This window comes from Polyodon spathula, chromosome 4 (assembly GCF_017654505.1).
Source record: "Polyodon spathula isolate WHYD16114869_AA chromosome 4, ASM1765450v1, whole genome shotgun sequence".
NCBI lineage: Eukaryota > Metazoa > Chordata > Actinopteri > Acipenseriformes > Polyodontidae > Polyodon > Polyodon spathula.
This window is the reverse complement of record NC_054537.1, coordinates 27,318,263-27,340,299: the sequence shown is the minus strand read 5'-3', so window position 1 is coordinate 27,340,299 and position 22,037 is coordinate 27,318,263. Positions and strand designations below refer to the sequence as shown.

At 41.9% G+C, this 22,037-nt stretch overlaps 1 protein-coding gene across 1 annotated transcript in view; it reads right to left on the bottom strand.

Moving 5' to 3' along the window:
- Positions 1–88: 88 nt before the first annotated feature.
- Positions 89–22,037, bottom strand: part of LOC121314366 (death-associated protein) — a 39,029-nt gene continuing 17,080 nt past the window's right edge. The window contains exons 3-4 of the mRNA XM_041247537.1: positions 5,777–5,819; positions 89–687 (exon numbers count right to left, since the gene is read on the bottom strand). Coding sequence (XP_041103471.1) covers positions 568–687; positions 5,777–5,819 — 163 coding nt within the window. The 3' untranslated portion in view covers positions 89–567. The remainder of the gene's footprint in view (positions 688–5,776; positions 5,820–22,037) is intronic.

The window sequence follows — 22,037 nt, the reverse complement described above, 5'->3', positions numbered from 1 at the left end:
GTACTGTAATTTTGGTCAAAGACTGAAACATGTAGCATGCTCTGCTCAACAAAATCCACAGGTTAATAAGACAAAACATAACAGCCACTGTTTAATTTTAAAAAATCAATTCATCTGACATCCTCAGACTTGTTTACACTAATTTGTTTGACATCTTTTCGTAAAGAGATTAAATTACATAAAAATGATCAATTACTTAAAAAAAAAAAAAAAAAAAAAAAAAAACTAAAATTGATTTTTTTCATTAACAAAAAAACCCTCAGTCTTTACCTCTGTACTTTAAATCAACATTATATGCTTCGATGTATACTGTGTTTCCTGAAATGTACCACATGTTTACATGCAGAAGCAAAACACATTGTCTATTCATTCCCCTACAAAACATGAGTTACACCACATCATGATGGTATACACTACAACATACAGAATACCAAGTACCCTCAAATATAATTTTAAAAAAATTGCATGGAATGTCAAGAGTGGAAACATCTAGAAAAGCTGTGTGTGTAAACATGGTGGCACCGAGTTCTCCTGGAATGGATAGAAGGCTGACTCCTGAATGCTGGTTCACTTGCGTGGCTGGTGGATGTGCTGATTGATTTGATGGGCTGAGGGCAGCTTCTCTGCAGATGGCTGGGGTTTCTGATGCGCTACCTGGGCTGCTGCCGGAGGGAAATCTTTATCACCCTGAGAAATAAATAAATAAATAAATAAAAAGATATTTTGCTAAGAGCAAAGTTAGGTAGAGTGTAGTGTTTTTTTTTTTTTTTTCTCATCTCATCATTGAATGAAAAAAGAAATTTAAAAAAAAGTGAAAAAAAAAAAAACCCAAAACAGAACACTGACTATATATTACTTATAGGATATAGGTGATCTATGATGTAGCATGAAAAACAGTGCCCAAGCCCAGTGTGGTGTATTGTTAACTGTGCAGGCCACAGAATCTGGATGTCTTGCTTCAAATCGAGGTGTTCTGTACTATTATAGCAAGTCGCTCACAAAAAGGTTGCAAGCTGGAATGATATTTTACCAGATTAAATCAACAAACAGAAGCAAGAACAGATCCTGGGCATGCATTGTTCATGTAAGATGTCGACTTTGTGTTACTTTAAATGTGATTTATCTGCCAATGTATTTTAGTGTGCAAAATACATATATACATATCGAAGCAAAATTGGTCTATGACCAGATTTACAATTCTCAATTCCACACAAATGCAATTTGTAAACCAAGGCGGTCATGACTATACTGTAATATTTTTAAAAAGAGGAACAATTCCCAGAGCTGGATTCATTCTTTGTGCATCAGGGATCAGAGGTAAGTTACCTATCCACTGGGCTACTAACATTGGTTGGAAATCAAGATATTGTATTATTGTACAGCACATCAGCATAGTTGACTGAGCCAAGTTTGCATATAGAGTGCTAGCCATGGTTCTGAATTCATTCTGTCCTTTTTTTGACTGTATATCTACATCCACGGTACTCAATATGTGGCCTGTGGGCCGGACCAGGCCCTTTGAATGATTTACAGAGGCCCGAAGTTGGCTAGTTGTCCCATTTTTCATGAACGTCTGTGTTTGGCCACAGTGATTAAGCAGCACTTTGATGGACCGGGGCAAGTCTAAAGCCAACTGGCCCCATAATCCCAGAGACACTTTAAAACAGGACTAGTTTGTAAAATTGACCCTTAACTGAAAGAAAGAAATTTGCAAATGAAGTGTTAAACCTTTGCTACATTGATAGTGTTGTTTAATTACCATGGGGCAGCATGATGACACAACAGTAAAACGCACATTGAATCTTTATAATTACATTAGTATTTCATATACATATAGAATATAAAGCAGAACAACTAGAGAGAGCAAATACTAGTTGACTTCAGCACACAGCGCAGCTCGACTGAACTTTGCAACTTAAAAGAAAAAGTCAGCTTGCAGTGGCTCATCTAGACACTCTGAGCATAAAATATTACTAAACTAAGGTGAGGTTGTTTTCTTACTATATGACATGTTTTGAGTTCACACCTCGTTACTGCAGCCTGGGTGAGCGCAGAAACTCTTACCGAGTTAGTCTTTGCAGATTACGGCTCCCGGATTTAGGTTTTAGAAAGTTGGTAACCAAGTAGCAGTAGTGCATCAAAACATGTTTTGGGCCGGGATAAAAACACATGGGGAGTGTAGAGGGTTCCCCCTGTGTGAGAATCAATTAGTGTCCCGAAGTAATTTAACCCCTGAAATACCCCGGTTACGTATTCAATTTGCGTTACATTTCCGATATGACAATAAGAAGCTGGCTTCAGCATTGTCTGACAGACCTGCTACACGACTCCTCATTAAAGGCAAAGAGAAATGACTTAAAAAGCCTTGCATATAAAGGATGCTGCTTGAAGGTCTTTTTATTATTTGGATTGCTGTGAAAGTGCTTTTTCCTCAGTGAAGTAAGTGAAATCCTGCATCGCAGTACTTTGACTGATTCACACCTAAATCAGTTACTAAGACTGGCAGAAAGTGATACATTGCAGCAGTTCACAAATACTGTGAAGGAGAAAAAGAAAACTCAGCTATCCCATTAAACAGGGAAGCATTTATACATAGTTATTTAAATGTACTTGGCATTTGTAAAGGGCCAAATTGGAGAAATATGTTTGGGTATGTTCGGCCCTCGAGAACTTTCATTTGGGGTTTTTTGGGGGAAAATTCAGCCTTCACAAAAATGTGCTTGAGTACCCCTGATCTAGATTATCTAGATACATATAAATAAATACACTACTTAGACTATTCTTTATTGCGTGACAATGATAAGTGCTATTATGGATTAAAATAAGTGCAGAATTAGGCAATATAAATGATTATATTATAACAACCGCCTTGCCAAATAAACTCGTTATTTTATTTATTCATTTTTTTCCTTTTTTTTAACAAAAGCGAATCAGTTTTTAATATTTAAATACACTGTATGGTACCATACTCTATTTTTACTATTGCAAATTGAATACACAGCAGTGTCAGTTTATTCAGGGGTAAGTGGTTTGGAGAGAAAAAAAAAACCAAAAACATGCACAACAATTGGCTGCTGTTCCCCACTCCCAAATCACGCACGATTTTGTACTTTGCTGAACTTTCCTATAACTCCCCGCTATTCTTAAGGTAGATCGACTTCGGCTGAAGTCAAGGGAAGTGAAGTGCTGAAAGTTTCAGTACTATGCTGCAGGGAATTTAGTTTGATCGACTTGCTCCCTATGTCTTTGTGCACCGGGTCTGGCGGGGCTAGCTAACAGACAAAGGCACAGAAGCACCAAGAAGAAAAAAATGGTAACAGCAGGTAATAAGGCTTTTATTAAAATGCTTGTCACATTCTTTAAAATGTACCAGCTGTATATCCTCAAACTACTAATCTTTTTTTTTTATTATTATATATTGGGACTTTAAATATATACGCAGGAATGTAATATTTTATTTTTTTTTCCATTTGTTAAGTGTATTTATTTTGACATTTCACAAACTAAACAAATGCCAAACGCCACAACTTTAATTGAGCTTAGTCCAATACGACTATGACCTATAATTAACACAACAAAAGCAAAAAGACAATAGATTCCTAGCATATCCAAGCATGTCCATGCACTCCAGCTTTCTGTTCCGAATGTCCAGTGTGCTAGGCCCCATTACACTGTGCTGCACTCCAGCACCAATTCAATCCTCACTCAAACATTAAAATAATGACACATTTTCACCCGAAGGGATTTTTTGGAAAACAATTTACTGCAATGTAAAGAGGCAATCATTTTTTTCAACTGAAGCTCTTCAAGATGTGTTAGCAGTATTTCAGTGAAGTGTTCTGCTCTCTTGTGGCTCCCAATAGCTCTTGCGTTCTGCTTATGATATGTTTCAAGTTACAGGCAAACCTCTAATAAAGACCACCTTACTGGAAACAAATAGTCTCTCTAAATTTCAAGAAAATACTGTATCAACATACTTGAAGGTTGTGGTCAGACAGCCATCTCAAATAAAGGAACAGATGCCTTAACATAAATTCCCTGAGAGTCTACATGCAAATGTGTACAACAAAAACTCCAGCTGAAATGAGCAATTAATTGTGCGAAAGCAGAGTGAGAGATACACTAATGATTCAGAAAAGCACCTCCTCATGGGGGACACTTGATAAGACTCTGGATGTCACTTAAATCTTCATTAAAAGAGCACATAAGAGTAAAGCCCTGAAGCCATAACCTCCATTCCTTGTCCAAGAGGTGCCAGGCAGTCAAACAAAAGCCAACAAAAGAATAACTTTGTCTATTTTAATTATATATAGTTTTAAGTTATATTTACTTCTGGCAGTGACACACAAATAAACAAAATGGTAGTGATTAAAAAAAAAAAAAAAACAGCTAGGCATTCACAAGAGGTTCGCTATTAGTCCAATAACAACATCAGAAGATTAAACCGAGTTTGTACACTTGAGCTGCAAGGGCACTGTTGCAGAAAATTAACAAAATGTATTTTTCTTATATATTAAACAAAAAAGAATGCTCAAGATTAAACTGAAATAAATTCACAAATCGTTGTTTATAGCACACAAGGCATATATACAGTAGCAGCATGTTAATAAATTGTGAATAGAAGTTGAAAAAATCCCAAATGTGGTTGTCTAACATTAAAATGGATTACCAGGGACACAACTTAAAGCCTGAAAAACAGTCAGGACAACTGGATCAGTGCTCTGCAGTCAAAGCAAAGCGTCTGAAGTCTAAATTGGGGATTACATTGGTGATTTATCACAATCTTACTTACTATAAATATACAGAGAATATAAATGTAATATTAAGATAACCGTGGTGTTTTAAAATCATGTTTATGAAGCTATAGTCTTGTGACTTATTTATGTATTTATTATTACTATTATTATTTTATATTAATGGCTTTCAACATATCCCTTTTGATACAAAGTGTAACAATAGCAGACACTTAAGGCTGTGTTTTGATCACAGTACCTATCCCCGGGAGTTCCAAATATATTTTGGATAGCTATGTAATGCAACTAATGATACATACCATCCCACTACTATTTAACTGCTATCCTATCATACCAATGATCTCACAAACAGGAAATAATCATAAAATCATCAATTTAAGCAAAATGTCCACATAATGTTTACTAATGTTATGATTAGCGACTGCATTTTTTTTTACCCATTTCCAAAGTACCATAATAAATCGCTCACCTTTTAGATCAACAGGTTTGTTTGTCATTTCTCATCAGTAAACTGTGCCTGGTGCCACATTAAATGGCAAACCTTCCTGAACGTGTTTCACAATATTTCAATAACCAGAAGAACAATTATGTTCCTCTAAAACCAAGTGATTTATGATGTTATTTTAGGGCACACGTAAAAAATATACACTCAACAATTCAAGACCTTGTTATGATAACAATTAATCTATTAACTAATAAAGGTGAAAAATTAAGCTTCTCATTATTTTCTCACTAGTTTTTAGAACACCCTGTGTTAATTAAGGGATAATGGCATTGATTGGCTTGTTATAAGGCAATAATGGTGGTCAAGGGCATTATTTTAACAAGGGAATTCCATGAATATCAAGGAACAATGAGGACATTTCCAGTTGGTGAGGTCTGACTGCCAATGTATGTTTCAACACCACCACAAGCATGACATTTCTCAACGCTAACAGACCAGCCTTCATGTGATATACTGACTACAACATAGAAAATAATTTGTACAAAGTAGACAGGACAAATGAACCAAAATAGCTTACCTTCGTAACTACACCAGAAATGATCAGAGTTGGTTTCGGTGGACTGTGAAGAGAAACAGAGGAAATGTTAAATACACACATATATTACATATTTTCTGATGGGAAGTGAATGAACCAATAATCTCTCAATCCAAACAGCCACCTCTTTGTAGCCTCTTGAACGCTTTGGTTTGTACATTCCTGTCTTCAGTGCAGCTTTTACTCCACACAGCAAAGCAGAGGAAACTAACTCAGAAAAACTACAAATATACTTCCTATGAAAAATAAATAAATAAATAAATATTCATAACTTTGAAATGCTTATAAAACTCAAAAGCTCATGGAGTCAAGTCCAGGTATCTTCCAATTGCCAAGAATGGAAGAAATCAGAAATGATATCAAATACTAAATATATCTAAGTAGATTAATCCATTAATTATTTTTGGCTTACACATGCACATTAATTCAGATTTTCTGTGCTTTTAATTGTCATCATACGTTCATAGAAAGCAGTATAAATATAAGTGGACATACAGCGGTTAAAAGTTGGCACCACCAATGGGGCACAGAAGTGCCCAATTTAAAGAAACAAACACCCCCCCCCCCAAATCACATTAACCGGAATGTTTTTACAGAAATTGTACAAAAAAAAAAAAAAGAAACACATGAAAAGTCCAGACACAATGTATTCATCTCAGTAAGCACAGTTCCTGTTGGTATCAGTATTTATGATGCCTAGTCAGACCTTATGCAACCACAGAATGGAAGAAACTTCCAGATCTTTCTTTTCAGTATAAATAATATGGGACTTACCATGATCCATTTTAATGATCAATTCTATAACATAATTTTTACTATACATTAACAGAGCCCCCCCCCCCAGATGATTTACTCTGTCCCTTATTACTGCTAAATACAAAGAATGCAGAGATCCAGGTTTGATTTAAATATTACTGCTTTGTGAACATTTTAAAGGGCCTTGAAATGCATTTGACCTCTGGAAATGTTGGTTGTACCAGATTGTAAAAGGCAAAAATACAATGAAAGTCGAATGTATTGGTCCAGGGTTAGTATACTGGTAAATAGTAAAGGTCACGTAACATAATAAAGCACATTTTTCATGGCTACACAATTTCTTCAGTAATTATATTCAAATTTATGTGTGGGCAAAATTAATGGTGGTCAGTTCAGACATTATGGCGTCCAAGTACACTATTTTCTGTAATGTTTGAGTGTGTAATAATAATACAACTGAAAACACCAGCTGAAAAATAGGAGCAATTCATTTACAGTTTTACCTCTTTTGCACAGATTAAATGGGTCTAAAATAAGGAAGCTGGTGCAACACAGTTTTGCAAGATATATACAAGGCTTTGACGATTGCTCTGCTTGACTGTTGAACATGAAGGGGCTGAATTCAGAGTGACAGTGATGCAATGTCTCACAACTGTCTTACAATTAATCTCCCAAATGCCACGTCTTAGCTCTGATACGAAATACGTCATTACCTGGGACGGCTAGGCCCTGAGATGTAGACTACACCACTGAATCCTTAATGATGACAAAACCATGCAATGTGTTACTCAGGAAACAGCGCCATACACACCATTCCATCTCACAAACACCAGCCAGGCAGTGCTGACATGAGAATTAAAGAGGATTAGAAATAAGGTTCAAGGCTTGACGTAAAGGACAAAGAATTTGAATGCCCCCTAAAACCACTGAGATAGAACCCTTGCAACCTAGAGCAGAGCATTTTAGTAGTAACTTCTGTGTTGAGGCTTCTCGCTACATATTTTAGTACCCAGACACCAATGTTCATAGGTACTTCACCTTAGCAGCTGCTGGCTGATAACATGGAAATGACAAGCCACAAGCCAATTCCAAACAGCATATGCACAAGTCTATTGATGAATGTGTATTGGTTCTGGACATGTCTTGTAAGTTATTTATTCTAGGTACTATGTGATCTACTGATTAGAGGACCGGCGCCTGTACTGGATTAGGCTGAGCGGACAGCTGAATTATGTACAGATAACTCACACGTGCACAACAATCGTTTTGACGCAAGGAAGACGTAAAAACTACTGGTGTCCCACTGGAAAAGGGCATGAAAACATCAAAGGACCATGAGTTTAAAAAAAGGCAAGATACACAAATGCTCTCATGAAAGTGGCTATTTAGCAGAGTGAAAAAGGCTATAAATAGCCAAGCAAAACCAAACATTTTGCGCTCCTCATCGAATGCTAAACAAGGTGCTGTCACTCTGCTAAGCAAAGCTGCAACTCCGGGATTCTGCCTGAAAACGGAACCAAGACGAGGAAGCAAGCAAGTCACTACCACAAGCAACGAGACTGAGGCCCGGCTGCAGGACTACCGTAAAACTTACAGCGACTGTAAGCCAGCAGAACAAAAGTCTAAGATTCACATAGAATTGAACTGTTAATTATTTAGTTTGCACACTTTGTGTGTGAAATAATTTTTTGTGAAACTTGATTAAGTAGCTATAAGTAATCTAACTCATATTGTTGTATGAAGAATTTCTTTAAAAGTAAACTTGCCGTATACTTAATCTATATACCACTAATATGCTTAATGTGACATTCTAAGATTGTATGCATCATCTCAGATGAGGCTATGCTCCCATGTGGGTGTCCGTGTGTGTGAGCAAGGTACTAGCTACATCACAGCCTGCTTGCTGTTGAAGCTGCTACTTGTGTGTGAGGAGACAGGTGGTGTCATATTGCCAGCTAGCCAGATTTACTTTCTGACTTCTGTTTAATATTTGTGTACTTAATAAAAAACTACTATTTATTAAACATCCCTTGTGTCTGCACGTATACATGTGTTCATAGTAAATCCTCGATCTTTGTAACACATCAATTAAATATTAATAAGAGAACTAATCAACCCAGATAAACATTAAATGATCAATTACTGAATTGTTCCTACACAGTCATAAATATATGTATTACACAGTATCTCATATTAAATCTTTATTTAACAAATATTGCAGAGATTTATATAACAGTAAGAGTTCAATGGCTTCTCATAAGAGTTTCTTAAGGTCATTGAGTAAAAATGTTTTATGCATAAGCAACATAATAAAATGTATAATTTAACTCAATGAATACACAAGAGTAACCCTGTAGTAATGGTAGTGGTATTAGTTGTACTCAAGATCTCCCACTGCTGGGCAGAGGGATAAATATGTTTATGTCAATATAGTTAAACCAGCACTACATCTCCCTAAACATTTACATTAGTTACTCATTACATACGATAAATCTTATATCCATTTACATCACACATCTTGAGTACTTGGTGAATGAGTACACCTGACACGGTTCCACAGTTAAAACTCCCTGTGCACTGCTGTGGTTTTTACAGCTTTCTCACAACCTCCATTCAGTGTTGTGGGAATTTACAGAGACTGAAACTGAAATTCAGGTTTGATTAAATCAGGCAAATCTCCCTTTGAAAGATCATTTGTTTCAGGCAGGACGGCGACTGACTGGAGACAGCTACAGTGCTGGATAGCGACACTGGGATAGGTGAGTTTTTGTTTCACAATATTATATTGGTTACGAGATTGCTGAATCGTAATAGTTGGTAAGGTTGTATGCATGCCTTGCTTGTGAAATTAAGCGATTAAGTGCTCTTAACTAAGCACAGCTTGCTCAGTTTAACTGCACCAACACGCTTTGCACACATTAAAACACAGATTTTAGCAGAAAGGCGGCCAACTGGCCAGTTTTAAGCACACATTTGCTGGACAGTTGAACACGGCTTTTTTTCTGTAAAAAGCTTTTAACATGAATTCTGTAATTAGTGGAATTAATGGAAAGTGTCTTAGTTTACATAAACATTTGCCTGCATTTTTAGACACAAGGATGTCATCTTATACACATACAGTATAGCAGACTGTATTGAATATAAATAAATAATAATAATGAACAGCACTGTATGTGTAGTTTCACACAATAAAAGAATATTTTGGTTGCAACACTGGTGTCTGGTGTGAACAAGCCTTTATCAATGACAAGTTATTCCAACTAATACTGTATTTTGTTACACAGGCTAGGTTTCCTTAATTATACTGCAATTCTAAAATGTAGAAGCACACTGCTCTATAAGCGTGATGTCTGTCTAAATGGGAGAGATATCTGTTCTTATTAAACTTTTTTCACAAGCAGAAAATAAGGCAAGTTAAAATGGTTCATATTTAAAGTATTATATAATATCTATATAAGAGAGAGGAGGAGAGAGAGAGAGAGAAGAGGAGAAGAATACTTTCAAGCAAACAACATTTTCGACACATCTGCGTAAACATCTGATGTCTGGCTACAAACTCGAAGATTATATATAAACGAACCGATGTTATTATCAGGGAATAAGTTCCTCTTAATATTAAGATTATATATCTATATATATATATATATATATATATATATATATATATATATATATAGAGAGAGAGAGAGAGAGAGAGAGAGAGAGAGAGAGAGAGAGATAGTAGACATAATACATTGTAAACCAAAGTCTGCATTGAACAAAAACGCAATCCAATCCAAAACAGCCATATGATTTTATTATCAAAATGCACAGTCCACTGTTTAACTCCCAGTCAAGTACCACTGGGTGCACCTGTCTTAGGTTTCTATTGAATAGTAGCAGTATTACTGTATATTGCTCAATCAAGGCAAAACGTACCATCTCCATCTCTTCATCACCTGTGAAAATGAAATACTTGCAAATTTCTGCAGATGGCAGCATCACACCTAACGGTGGTTGCTATTTCATAGCTCAGGATAACAGCATTCTGAAAGGACTATGTGGCATTTATTTATTTTTAAAATATTTAATAGGTCACTGTGGAAGGGGTGTGGGTAATTCACTGACAAGGAGACAGACAGGTGTATTTGGAAACACCACACAGGTGCCCAGTTTTATTTCAGGCCGGCTCTTTTCCTTTCCTTGTATTTTTTTTCTCTCCGGTAGAGGGCACTGTTGACCGTGGGCTGCCTATCAACGATGATAGACAGCACCACGGAAATACCACAGCTGGTACACGAACAGCAAATGCACTCGCAGGTGCTCAAAGAAATAATAATGAAAACAGAAGGCGAAAAGAACAAGGGAAAATAAAACAGTAATAAAACTACAAATAAAAGGTGCTGCACTCGGCAGCGTTATCCCGGTCGCCGCTACCCGCACGACCCGGATCACCGTCCTACTCTGTCGGCTATCTCGCCTGCTCTTTCACAATACGCCGGGGTCTGCCCAAGGGTTCCCCGCTCTCTCTCTGTCTCGCTGATTCCCGGTCCTGAATCAAAGTGTCCGCACCCTTAGCGCGTCTAAGTGGGCAGACCTGAGGAAACAACAGAGCGTTATTTTATAGGACCGACAATCACCCAAGACCCGCCTCTCGGCCATTCAGAGAGGGGGAAAGTCCACACACACACTTTCCCACCTCCCCGTGTCACTGCCATGACTCACAGGCGGTTGTTGGGCGACTGCCGCCCTCTTCCTGCAGCCCGTGAACACGCCAGCAGAGTCAGCACAGATCTCTCCCTGTTACATATCCTTCCCCTCAGAATGACACCACCGGTTCATTCGAAAATCTTACACCCCCATGCCTTCCCGAGAGAAAAAGTCTGCATTTTGATGCAGCTTTCCTGCTCGGTGGACTACCCTGAAGGCATAGGGCTGCAAGGCCAAGTACCACCGCGTGATTCTGGCATTGCTATCTTTCATCCGGTGAAGCCATGCTAAGGGGGCATGATCTGTAACCAGGGTGAAGTGTCGCCCCAGGAGGTAGTACCGGAGTGACTCGACTGCCCATTTTACCGCGAGACACTCCTTCTCGATGGTGCTATAATTTTTCTCGCGGGGAAGGAGCTTCCTGCTGATATACAGGACTGGGTGCTCGCTTCCCCGAACCTCCTGCGACAACACTGCCCCGAGACCTGTCTCTGACGCATCCGTCTGCAGGGTGAACCTCTTACCAAAATCCGGGCTGCATAGTACTGGCTTACTACACAGCCTCCGCTTCAAGGCGAGAAAGGCCCTCTGGCACGACTCCGTCCACTGAACCGTATTTGGGGCAGCCTTCCGGGTGAGGTCTGTCAAGGGAGCAGCGAGCGTAGCGAAACTCGGGATGAACTTTCTATAATAGCCCGCTAGTCCCAAGAAAGAGCGCACCTGGGTTTTGGTTGTAGGAACCGGCCAGTCAGCCAAGGCTTTCACCTTAGCAACTAGCGGTCTGATCTGGCCGCCCCCTACTCGATACCCCAAATACTCCGACTCACTCTTCCCAATGGCACACTTCTTTGGGTTAGCAGTGAGCCCCGCCTCCCGCAAGGATTGCAGCACCGCCGCTACCTTACACAGATGACTCGGCCAATCCTCACTGTGGATAACCACGTCATCTATGTAAGCAGCGGCGTACTGCTGATGGGGCCGCAAGATGCGATCCATCATCCGCTGGAAAGTGGCGGGTGCTCCGTGCAACCCAAAGGGCATGGTCCTGAATTGGTACAACCCGAAGGGAGTCGAAAACGCCGTCCTCTCTCTAGATTCCGGGGTCAGGGGTATCTGCCAGTACCCCTTCGTTAAATCCAGTGTCGTCATAAAATGAGCCGTGCCTAGACGCTCCAGCAACTCATCTACTCGGGGCATCGGATAAGCGTCAAATTTCGATTTCTCATTGATTCGTCTGAAATCAATGCAAAATCGAGTTGACCCGTCTGGCTTATCGACTAAAACGATCGGACTGTTCCAGTCACTTTGGGACTCTTCTATTACCCCCAGTCTCAGCATTTCGTCAATTTCCGCTTTTATTACCTGTCTTTTACGCTCAGGTATACGGTACGGCCTCTGGCGAACTAGCGCCCCCGGCTCAATATCAATGTGATGATGGGCTACTCGAGTCTGCCCCGGGACGGAAGAGAACACGTCAGGAAACTCCGCCACCAGACCGTGAGCCTGACATTTCTGCGTTGGTGTCAGATTCTCTGCAATCTGTACCGATCCTTTTCTTGCCAACACAGAAAGATCAGGTCCCAGGTCCGTGACGTCATCTGCATGCGCCACTAACAACGCCTCTGGCTGTAACCAAGGCTTTAAGAGATTGATATGGTAAATGTGTTTCTCTGTCCGTCGCTCCGGCTGGCAGATCTCATAGTCCACCTTCCCAACCTGGCGTGTAACCTCAAAGGGTCCTTGCCACTTAGCCAAGAGTTTCGACTCAGAACTGGGTAATAATAGAAGTACCTTATCCCCCGGCTGAAATGTGCGCAACCGGGCTCCTCGGTTATATTGTGTCTCCTGTCTGTGCTGCGCCTGCTGCAAATTGTCATGCGCCCATTTCCCACAGACTCAAGACGTTTGCGCAGGTCCAACACATACCGGACTGTATTGGTCGAATTGTCCTGCTGCTCCTCCCACATCTCTCTGACCAGATCGAGCACGCCCCGGGGTCTCCGCCCATACAGCAGCTCGAATGGTGAAAACCCCGTGGAAGCCTGGGGAACCTCTCTGATCGCAAAGAGAAGGGGAGGAATCAGCTGGTCCCAGTAACGCACATCACTACGAATAAATCTGCGCAACATGTTCTTAAGGGTCTTATTAAAGCGTTCCACCAAACCGTCTGTCTGAGGATGAAACACAGAGGTCCTAATGGTCTTAATTCCCAAAAGCTTACATGTTCCGCGGATTAGTCGGGACATAAAATTGGTGCCTTGATCGGTTAGTATCTCTTTGGGAATCCCCACCCGGGAGAAAACCTTCACAAGCTCGTTGGCAACAGACTTAGCGGACATAGATCGGAGGGGAATTGCCTCTGGATAACGCGTAGCGTAATCCAGAATGACAAGTAGGTGGGTGTATCCTGCCGCACTCCTTTCTAGTGGCCCAACTATGTCCATCCCAATACGCTCAAACGGAGCTTCCACTAGGGGCAAAGGCACCAGAGGGGCTCGTGGAACGGCTCTAGGGCTGGCCTTCTGACATTCCCCACAACGCTCACAAAACCGCTTAACATCGCCATCCAGCCCCAGCCAGAAGAACCGTGACACAAGCCTTGCTTTAGTTTTATCCCTTCCCAAATGACCAGACAGGGGAATAGCGTGAGCCAGCTGCAACAAATCCTCCTTAAAGGGCTGAGGAATGAGCAACTGATGACGCACTTCACCGGTCTGGGGTAATTTATCAACACGGTACAGTAGGTCTCGATCAATTTCAAAGTGGGGGTACGTGGCGGCGCGTCTGGGCTCGACCACCCGACCATTAACCACCGCTGCTTGGTCAAAGAGCCTGCCCAGCACGTCGTCACGCCCTTGCTCGAGTCGGAAGTCACGGGAGCGAGCTAAGAAATCAGCTCCCATGGCTTCCAACTCGGGGTCAGGTCGGTCCCGAGCAGAGGCAGCCGAGCCAGACCCCTGCGCTGGCTCCGCGACCTCCCCCCCGGACTCTTCACCAACCGCCCCCACCTGAAACTTCTCCGACTCCCTCCATTGCCAGCCCTCATTCTTAGCGATCCGACGCTCCCGTTTAGTTTTACGGGGTTTAAATCTATGGCAAAACCATTCTGGATCGCGAAAGGGAAAAATCTCTCCAATTACTTCCTCTTTCTTAGCCAATAAAGAAGACGGGGCTGTCAGAGCAGCCAACCAATCTTTAAACTGCTCACAGTCCCGTCCCAGAACTACTGGTACCGGCAATCGAGGACATAATCCTACCTGCACCTGCGTCACCTGCTGGCCAATAGTCATACACACATTTATCTTGGGATAGGAGCGGACATCCCCATGAATACATTTAATATGCACCCGTCCCAATATACGTTTATGCCCCGGTGAGACTAGGCTCTCCTGTACTAGAGACTGACCACACCCTGAATCCAGGAGAGCCTGGGTTTTTGTACCATCCACTGTCACAGGAATAACAAAACCCGTGTGCTGAAGCGACTGAGGTAATTGAACGTGCTTACCTGGTCGGCTGAGGTCACACTCCATCACGGGGCAGTCCCGGGAGAGGTGGCCCACCTCCCTGCACGTCCAACACCTCGGTGGGCTGGTTTCTCTCCCCGAAGTTTTGGAAAGAGGGGGAAACACTGGAGCCATAAAAGGGGCTCGCCGATAAGGCGTCCGCGCGAGACCCCGGTCCGACACTGCAGCAGCCCGTGGGTATCCCCACCCTGCCCCAGTACCCGGGCCGGGAGCTCCCGCCGACACCCCCCGACCAAATCCTGGACTACCCCTACCCCCCAGTCCCTTCGCCCTTTCTGGGGCCAGTTGAGGTGGCGATCCAGTAGCCGCACTCCTCCCGGGCAGTTTCGCGGGCGTTGGTTCTGCTGCCTGGTACCGCTCGGCAAGCTCGACCGCCCGGTCCAGCGTGTCTGGTGCCTGCCGCTGGACCCACAGCCGAGGTTCCGGGGCTAGACATTCCAGGAAGCGCTCCACCACGATCATCTCCACCACCCTGGCTTTGGTGTTCAGCTCCGGGTTCAACCAACCCAGTGCGTAATCCTTCAGACGGTGGGCGATGGCTCGTGGGTGCTCCCCTACCGCAAACTGCTCCTCTCGGAATTTCTTCCGATACCCCTCCGGTGTGGCCCCCACGCGATTAAGGATGACGGTTTTCAGCGTGGGGTAATCCATCATCCGATCCGGGGACAGCGTTCTCGCTGCTGCTTGCGCCTCCCCCGTGAGCTGAGGAAGCAGGTAACTAGCCCACCGGGCTGGATCCCACCCGGCCGAGGTCGCCATAGCTTCAAACACCTCCAAATAGGCGTCAGGTCGATCCTCGGCCGTCATTTTTGTGGGGCGTTGCAACTGGGGGTCTGGAGCTGCGGGTCTTGCCGCCCCCTGCACTGCTGCGGTGAGCGTCTGGCGCAGGAGGTCCATCATCGCAGCAAACTGTGTAGCATCCATGGCTCGTCTGCTCCTTCTATAGCTGCACTGCTTGGGGCAGTGCCAGTGAATCCCACTTCTGACACCACGTGTGGAAGGGGTGTGGGTAATTCACTGACAAGGAGACAGACAGGTGTATTTGGGAAACACCACACAGGTGCCCAGTTTTATTTCAGGCCGGCTCTTTTCCTTTCCTTGTATTTTTTTTCTCTCCGGTAGAGGGCACTGTTGACCGTGGGCTGCCTATCAACGATGATAGACAGCACCACGGAAATACCACAGCTGGTACACGACCTGCAAATGCACTCGCAGGTGCTCAAAGAAATAATAATGAAAACAGAAGGCGAAAAGAACAAGGGAAAATAAAACAGTAATAAAACTACAAATAAAAGGTGCTGCACTCGGCAGCGTTATCCCGGTCGCCGCTACCCGCACGACCCGGATCACCGTCCTACTCTGTCGGCTATCTCGCCTGCTCTTTCACAATACGCCGGGGTCTGCCCAAGGGTTCCCCGCTCTCTCTCTGTCTCGCTGATTCCCGGTCCTGAATCAAAGTGTCCGCACCCTTAGTGCGTCTAAGTGGGCAGACCTGAGGAAACAACAGAGCGTTATTTTATAGGACCGACAATCACCCAAGACCCGCCTCTCGGCCATTCAGAGAGGGGGAAAGTCCACACTCACACTTTCCCACCTCCCCGTGTCACTGCCATGACTCACAGGCGGTTGTTGGGCGACTGCCGCCCTCTTCCTGCAGCCCGTGAACACGCCAGCAGAGTCAGCACAGATCTCTCCCTGTTACAGTCACCAATAATTTTTTATTATTTTCTCCCACTCATAGCTACCGCCCCTGCACTGACTCGAGAGCGGCGAAGACGAACACACGCTGTCCTCCGAAGTGTGTGCCGTCAGCCGACCGCTTCTTTTCACATTGCAGACTCGCCATGCAGCCACCTCAGAGCTACAGTGTCGGAGGACAATGCAGCTCTGGGCACTATATAAATATACAAAAATGCCTATACACAAAAACCTCGGAACAATGTGCTTGTGAGTGATCATAGGGATTTCGCTGTGGAAGACTGCAAAGGCAAGAAGGTACTACTTAAGTGTGCAAGTACTGTTGAGTTACTATACATATTTTGACACAAAAAAACAAACAACAAAACACTCAAGCATTTTGGAAAGTAACAAAAAACACTAATTTCATACAGTATATCAAAAACGAAAGCCCCCAAAAAAAACAATTTACATAATACTCGAAAATAGCTAACTGAAAAGCAGAAGCCCTAATTATACTGTAATATGTATTAGGCTTGCATTGTAACCTTGTATTGCCCTGTAACACCTGTAAGTCGCCTTGGATAAAGACATCTGACTTCTGATTTCAGAAGTTTGCATTTTATTCCAAGGTACCTTACAGTACATGCTCTGAACTTCTGAAATACGGGCATGATAAAGACCATTAAACCTGTAACTGCAGAATACTGTACGTGTCACTGCTTCATTAGTCCAACAAGAGGGCCCTTGTAATTACTAAAACCTTGAATAGGTGGTTCCTTGCACACCAATAAATATGTATTATTATACCGTGTAACACATTTTTTTTATTCCTGGGTGGTAAGTCTTATGCCTCAAAAGTATAGAAAATTACGATTATACTGTATTTACAGTATAATCGTAAATCTCTAAAAACTACTCGCTTCTAAATCTTTTGTAGTCATTTTTGTATTACTTTAGTATAAATACATGTTAATTTGGATTCATATGTTGTTTTTTTCTGACTTTATGTGAACGAAAAGACACACATTTGCCTGTTTTCCCATTGGAAATAGTGATATTTTGAAATATCACTGTCCTGGTCACAAAAGCAAAGTTTGTGGGGAATAATAGCCATTTTCTATACTTTTGAGGCATAAGCAATTAGGAAATAACACTTACTACCCAGGAACAAAAATTGTGTTACATAGTGTTATCATCATCATCATCCTCATCCAGTAGTGACAGTTGTCAAGTAGAGATCTTTGCTGGTATGGATGATGTCATTACGCAAGAGACAGTAAACTAAAACCGCTTTCTTGTCAGTCAGTGAAACATGTTACTCTCTAATATCTTTATTTCTGTTGCCTGGCATTACAACGTAAGCTACACAAACAGCTGTCACCAGCTTGTCTTTTTTTTTTTTTGTATGCCACCTACACATGCAAACCATTTTGTTCCTTTTTGACAAAACTTGAATGTTAAGAGAGACCTGGTCAGACACAGAAACAGCCAGGAATCATGACAGCACTAATTAGCATGTATGTGTCCAAATGAGAATTACGAAACTAGCTTTTGAAATTTGGAGTATCTCCAAGCATGTTTTTTCTTTTGCTACATGGTAGCACGTAAAACTATAAAAAGTCCCACTGACCTTAAACTGGTATCAACAGAAATGTTTTCCTTTTATTCCAGTGCTTTTTGGTGACACCTGGACTTAGTTGCTTTTATCACTGTAAGTTAAACAGTATGCTTGGTTTTAATGAGCTTCCACTGCTGCCAGTGCCTAATCTTCACAAGCAGGGACACAAGTTCTTCATTTAATTGGATTATTTCCCTATTTTCATTTTTACAACCAGGGGTGCACCTCAGGAATGCCATTCCAGACAAACACCTGAAATGAGTCATGACCAAACTCACTCACCCATTCTACGGTTTTATTTTTCTAAAGGTCTGACTGCAACAAGGCCTTACATTATTTTCTTGGCTCCAGCTAGCCTCTTCTTTTGTGACTGTTGGTTAGTATCCCTTTTGTGTTTTCTCCTTTTGGATTTGTAGATACGACACTACTGTGCATACAATTGTATAGGATAAGCCAATATCATATTAAAATCAATAATGCTCACAAAAAAAAAAAAAAAAAAAAACTGTTCTCTCTGTCTATATGCCAAACAGTGCAAATTACCCAAATAATAACAAGGGGAGTGCTTGTGTGTTTCTAGCTGGTATAGGCCCTGTGACCAAGGAGGAATTACCCCTAGTGGTTTGAACTAAGGGCAGCAACAGAGAGGGTACCTGTTTGAAATCACAGATTAGCCACTTACTGTACGACCTTTGAGAAACCTACGCTCTTGGACCTTAAGCACTACCAACTCCAAAACTAGAAATAAGCAGAAATTAAACCGGAATATTCTATTTTGCATCTCGCTGATCTCCAACAAAATGAAACCGCAAAGCAATGATTTGAAAAAGGGTATTCCACATCTCTGTGCTGTATGCCACCAGTCTGGGGTTTACCACAACACATCACTCTTCCAAACTGAACCCATTAATCTTAAAAATCCAAATGAAGCCTGACAAGCAGTCTCTAGACCATGCTGCTTGGCTTACTTTTACAAATCTGCAATTTTTCCACCAGCCATCTGCTCTCGTCTCTCAATAAGTACATCTACTGAACAAAAAGGAAGCCTACAATGACTGCCTACACAGCATGCAGGAGAATGACAAAAACAGCTGTACTCTCTATGCTTCACTGACCGAAAACGTTTGCTGGGGCTGTCACTGTGCTGAGACTAAGGTTTGGTTTGCTGACTGATTAGACAATAACCGTGACAAAGATTATTCGCAAAAAAAAAAGTGCAGTGCAATTCAGTGAACACCTGTCCTCAGGCAGATGTGATGTGAACAGCACTGGCTTACAGGGACTCTATATGTCCTTGCTTAGCAAATACCAGTAGCTCTAATATATACTCTATACTGGAGCATTTAACACCTTACATACAAGTTTAAATAACCTGTTTGGGAGGGTAGTTGGAACCTAGTGGTGCCATTTGTTGTGATGTAGCAATAACGGAACAGAACTAATCATTGTTCCAGTTGACCTCCTCATTATTCTCTTGTTTCTTATTGATTAAGGGGACAATATCCCTTCCACCACAAGTTGCTATCATTAGAAACTGAATGACCTTCCGCAACCATATTCAGTCCCCGTAAGGCTAATTCCAGCAGCAGTGTTTCTTTCTAAAAAGTCATTCAACATCACCTGGCAGGAACGGGTCATCAACTCCACTGCAGCAGCTGTGATAGGATTTTAAATCTCTAATTACTTTAAGAAGCTGCTCTTTTAAAGTGCAGTCTTGTTTTTCCAAGTTGACATGGGTTCTGTGTATCTGCAAAAACACACCTGTCACCCATACTCCCACTCAGATTTTGTCTACATAAGATAAGGTTTTTTATTACAGGTTAAGGCTCTTTGCAAGAATAGCCAGCGAAAACGCATCATTAAACACATGACATTTCACTTTGGTGATATTTTTCTTAAAACAGACATCGCTTTCCAAAAAGCGGCAAATAAAGAAAGGTCACATTATATTACCTTCCTATGCAAACAAGGAATAAAAAAGGTCTGAAGTTCCTGGATTAAAAAATTAAACTGGAACACAAAGTTGTGAAAGAGTAACAAATTTCAGCAACAATGGGTCTAAACCATCTTTTTTGAAAACATACACTTGTTTTCTTTTAAACAGAGAAAAAACAGGGACGTGTTGGGCAACTGAAATATACTCCTTAATGTAGTCTTAAATAATGTGGGTAACATACAGCACCGCCTCAGCTGTAAATGCACAGTTAGAGCTAGTATGATCAGATTACCGTGACTGGCATACTCTGTGTAGCGTCAAGGGGGTGGGGGGGGGGGGGGGGGGGTGTCATAATATGATTCTGTGCATGAAAGTAACAGAATTGGAATATACTGAGGGGAATTTTAAACCATTCTCTGTTTCTTGGTTTCTGGTCACAAACTCCCCAAAAGACAAAGAATGCTTTTAAAAAGAGTCATAAACTAAATACTGGACTGTGGCAGAGCACAGCTCTGCTCTTTAGAAATTGGCAGGGATGGGGTTAAATTCCCCTACCTGCCTGGGTTCATTGTGTTCAGGTGGCTGGGGTTGATTAGATGATTAGTTTAATTAACGATCAATCAGCACCTGCCACATGGCTTATCTTCACAAATGCTGAATGACTATTTCGGCGCCACAAGCCAGACAATTCTAGGTGCCTTGACACTTAAGACAAGAACCAGAGTCATAAATCCAACCGACAGGGGGTGGAATAGTGGACCAATGAAGAACAAGGGGCCGCGTTGGTGCGAGACCAACCAATGAAAAACACTTCACATGGGCTCAGGCACTGCCCAAATTTACCAAACTATCCAATCACAGGGGTAGGAAGAGAGGTACAAAAGTATGAGCGTGACATTGAAACGACGCCCCTGAAGCTCGAACACACAAACCAGTCTTTGAACTGTGAAAATCTGGAGATCCAGCCTGCGACTGTCCGAAAACGGTATCTGTCCCGGCCGGTCTAATACGACATAACTATTCCAGTGTTTGCCTTGGTGTGGAAGTCCACCGCGTGAGACTTCTAAAATCCTAAAGCACTTGTAATCAAATCTCTAACTTAGCCCCGATTGATCACCGGAGAAAAGAGTTGGATTAACAATTGAAGTCGACTAATTGAAATCTATTCAATTTATTGAGCTAGCCATGCTGGAGTTTGCAGTGGAATATCCCAGATAACCGGAAGAAGACTGCACATACTGGTGGAGGATTTGCTGTTTCAGTGGCATAGACCAATAGTTAATGACTCTTGTTCTTTGCAAAGACATTTCTTTCGTACTCTGAAGTGGAGACGAAATGCGAGGAAGGCAGACCCTGGAACCTACCTGTCCTTGCTAGCGGGACAGCTTCGAGCGCCTGTAACGTTGAAGACACGGAACAGTTGGAGGAGGCAACGCGAATCCGTTAACTATTCAATAAGTAGTGTTTTAATCCTCTTATGAACTCGAGAATAGGCAGACCTTAAAGTAAAATAGCTGTCTTGATAATATATAATTTACGACAGGTTGTCTGAATGCAAAGAGTGTATTTATCTAGCAAGAGTGAGAATTGCCTTCTGAACCAAAACTATATAAGGCTGATTTAACGATGCTTTGATTATCAAATATTAAAGAAAGTGAATATTTTTGTTACTAACGATACCCCTGTTAAGACTAAACCTTCGTCTTAAATAGCTGTCAGGAAATGCAGTTGTAACCTTAAGGGAATCTCTTACAGATTGCGTTGAATCGCTAATCAACCAGCAGGAGTGGGGGATGTCATTGTTTGAACCTTATTTTCTGTACTATTTAACTTGGTTAATTAATCCTTTCTGTAGTATCTTGGTTTGGTTGTTGCACCTTTAGCTTCTCCTAAAGCTTCTCCTTTGTTTAGTGTTATTTCTAATAAAACTGTTACAATTTAAAACTATTCCAAATACAAGCATAACTGAGGCAGAAGTGTTAAAGGGACTAGGAGCTCTTAAAATAAACAAATCCCCTGGGCCGGATGAGATCCTCC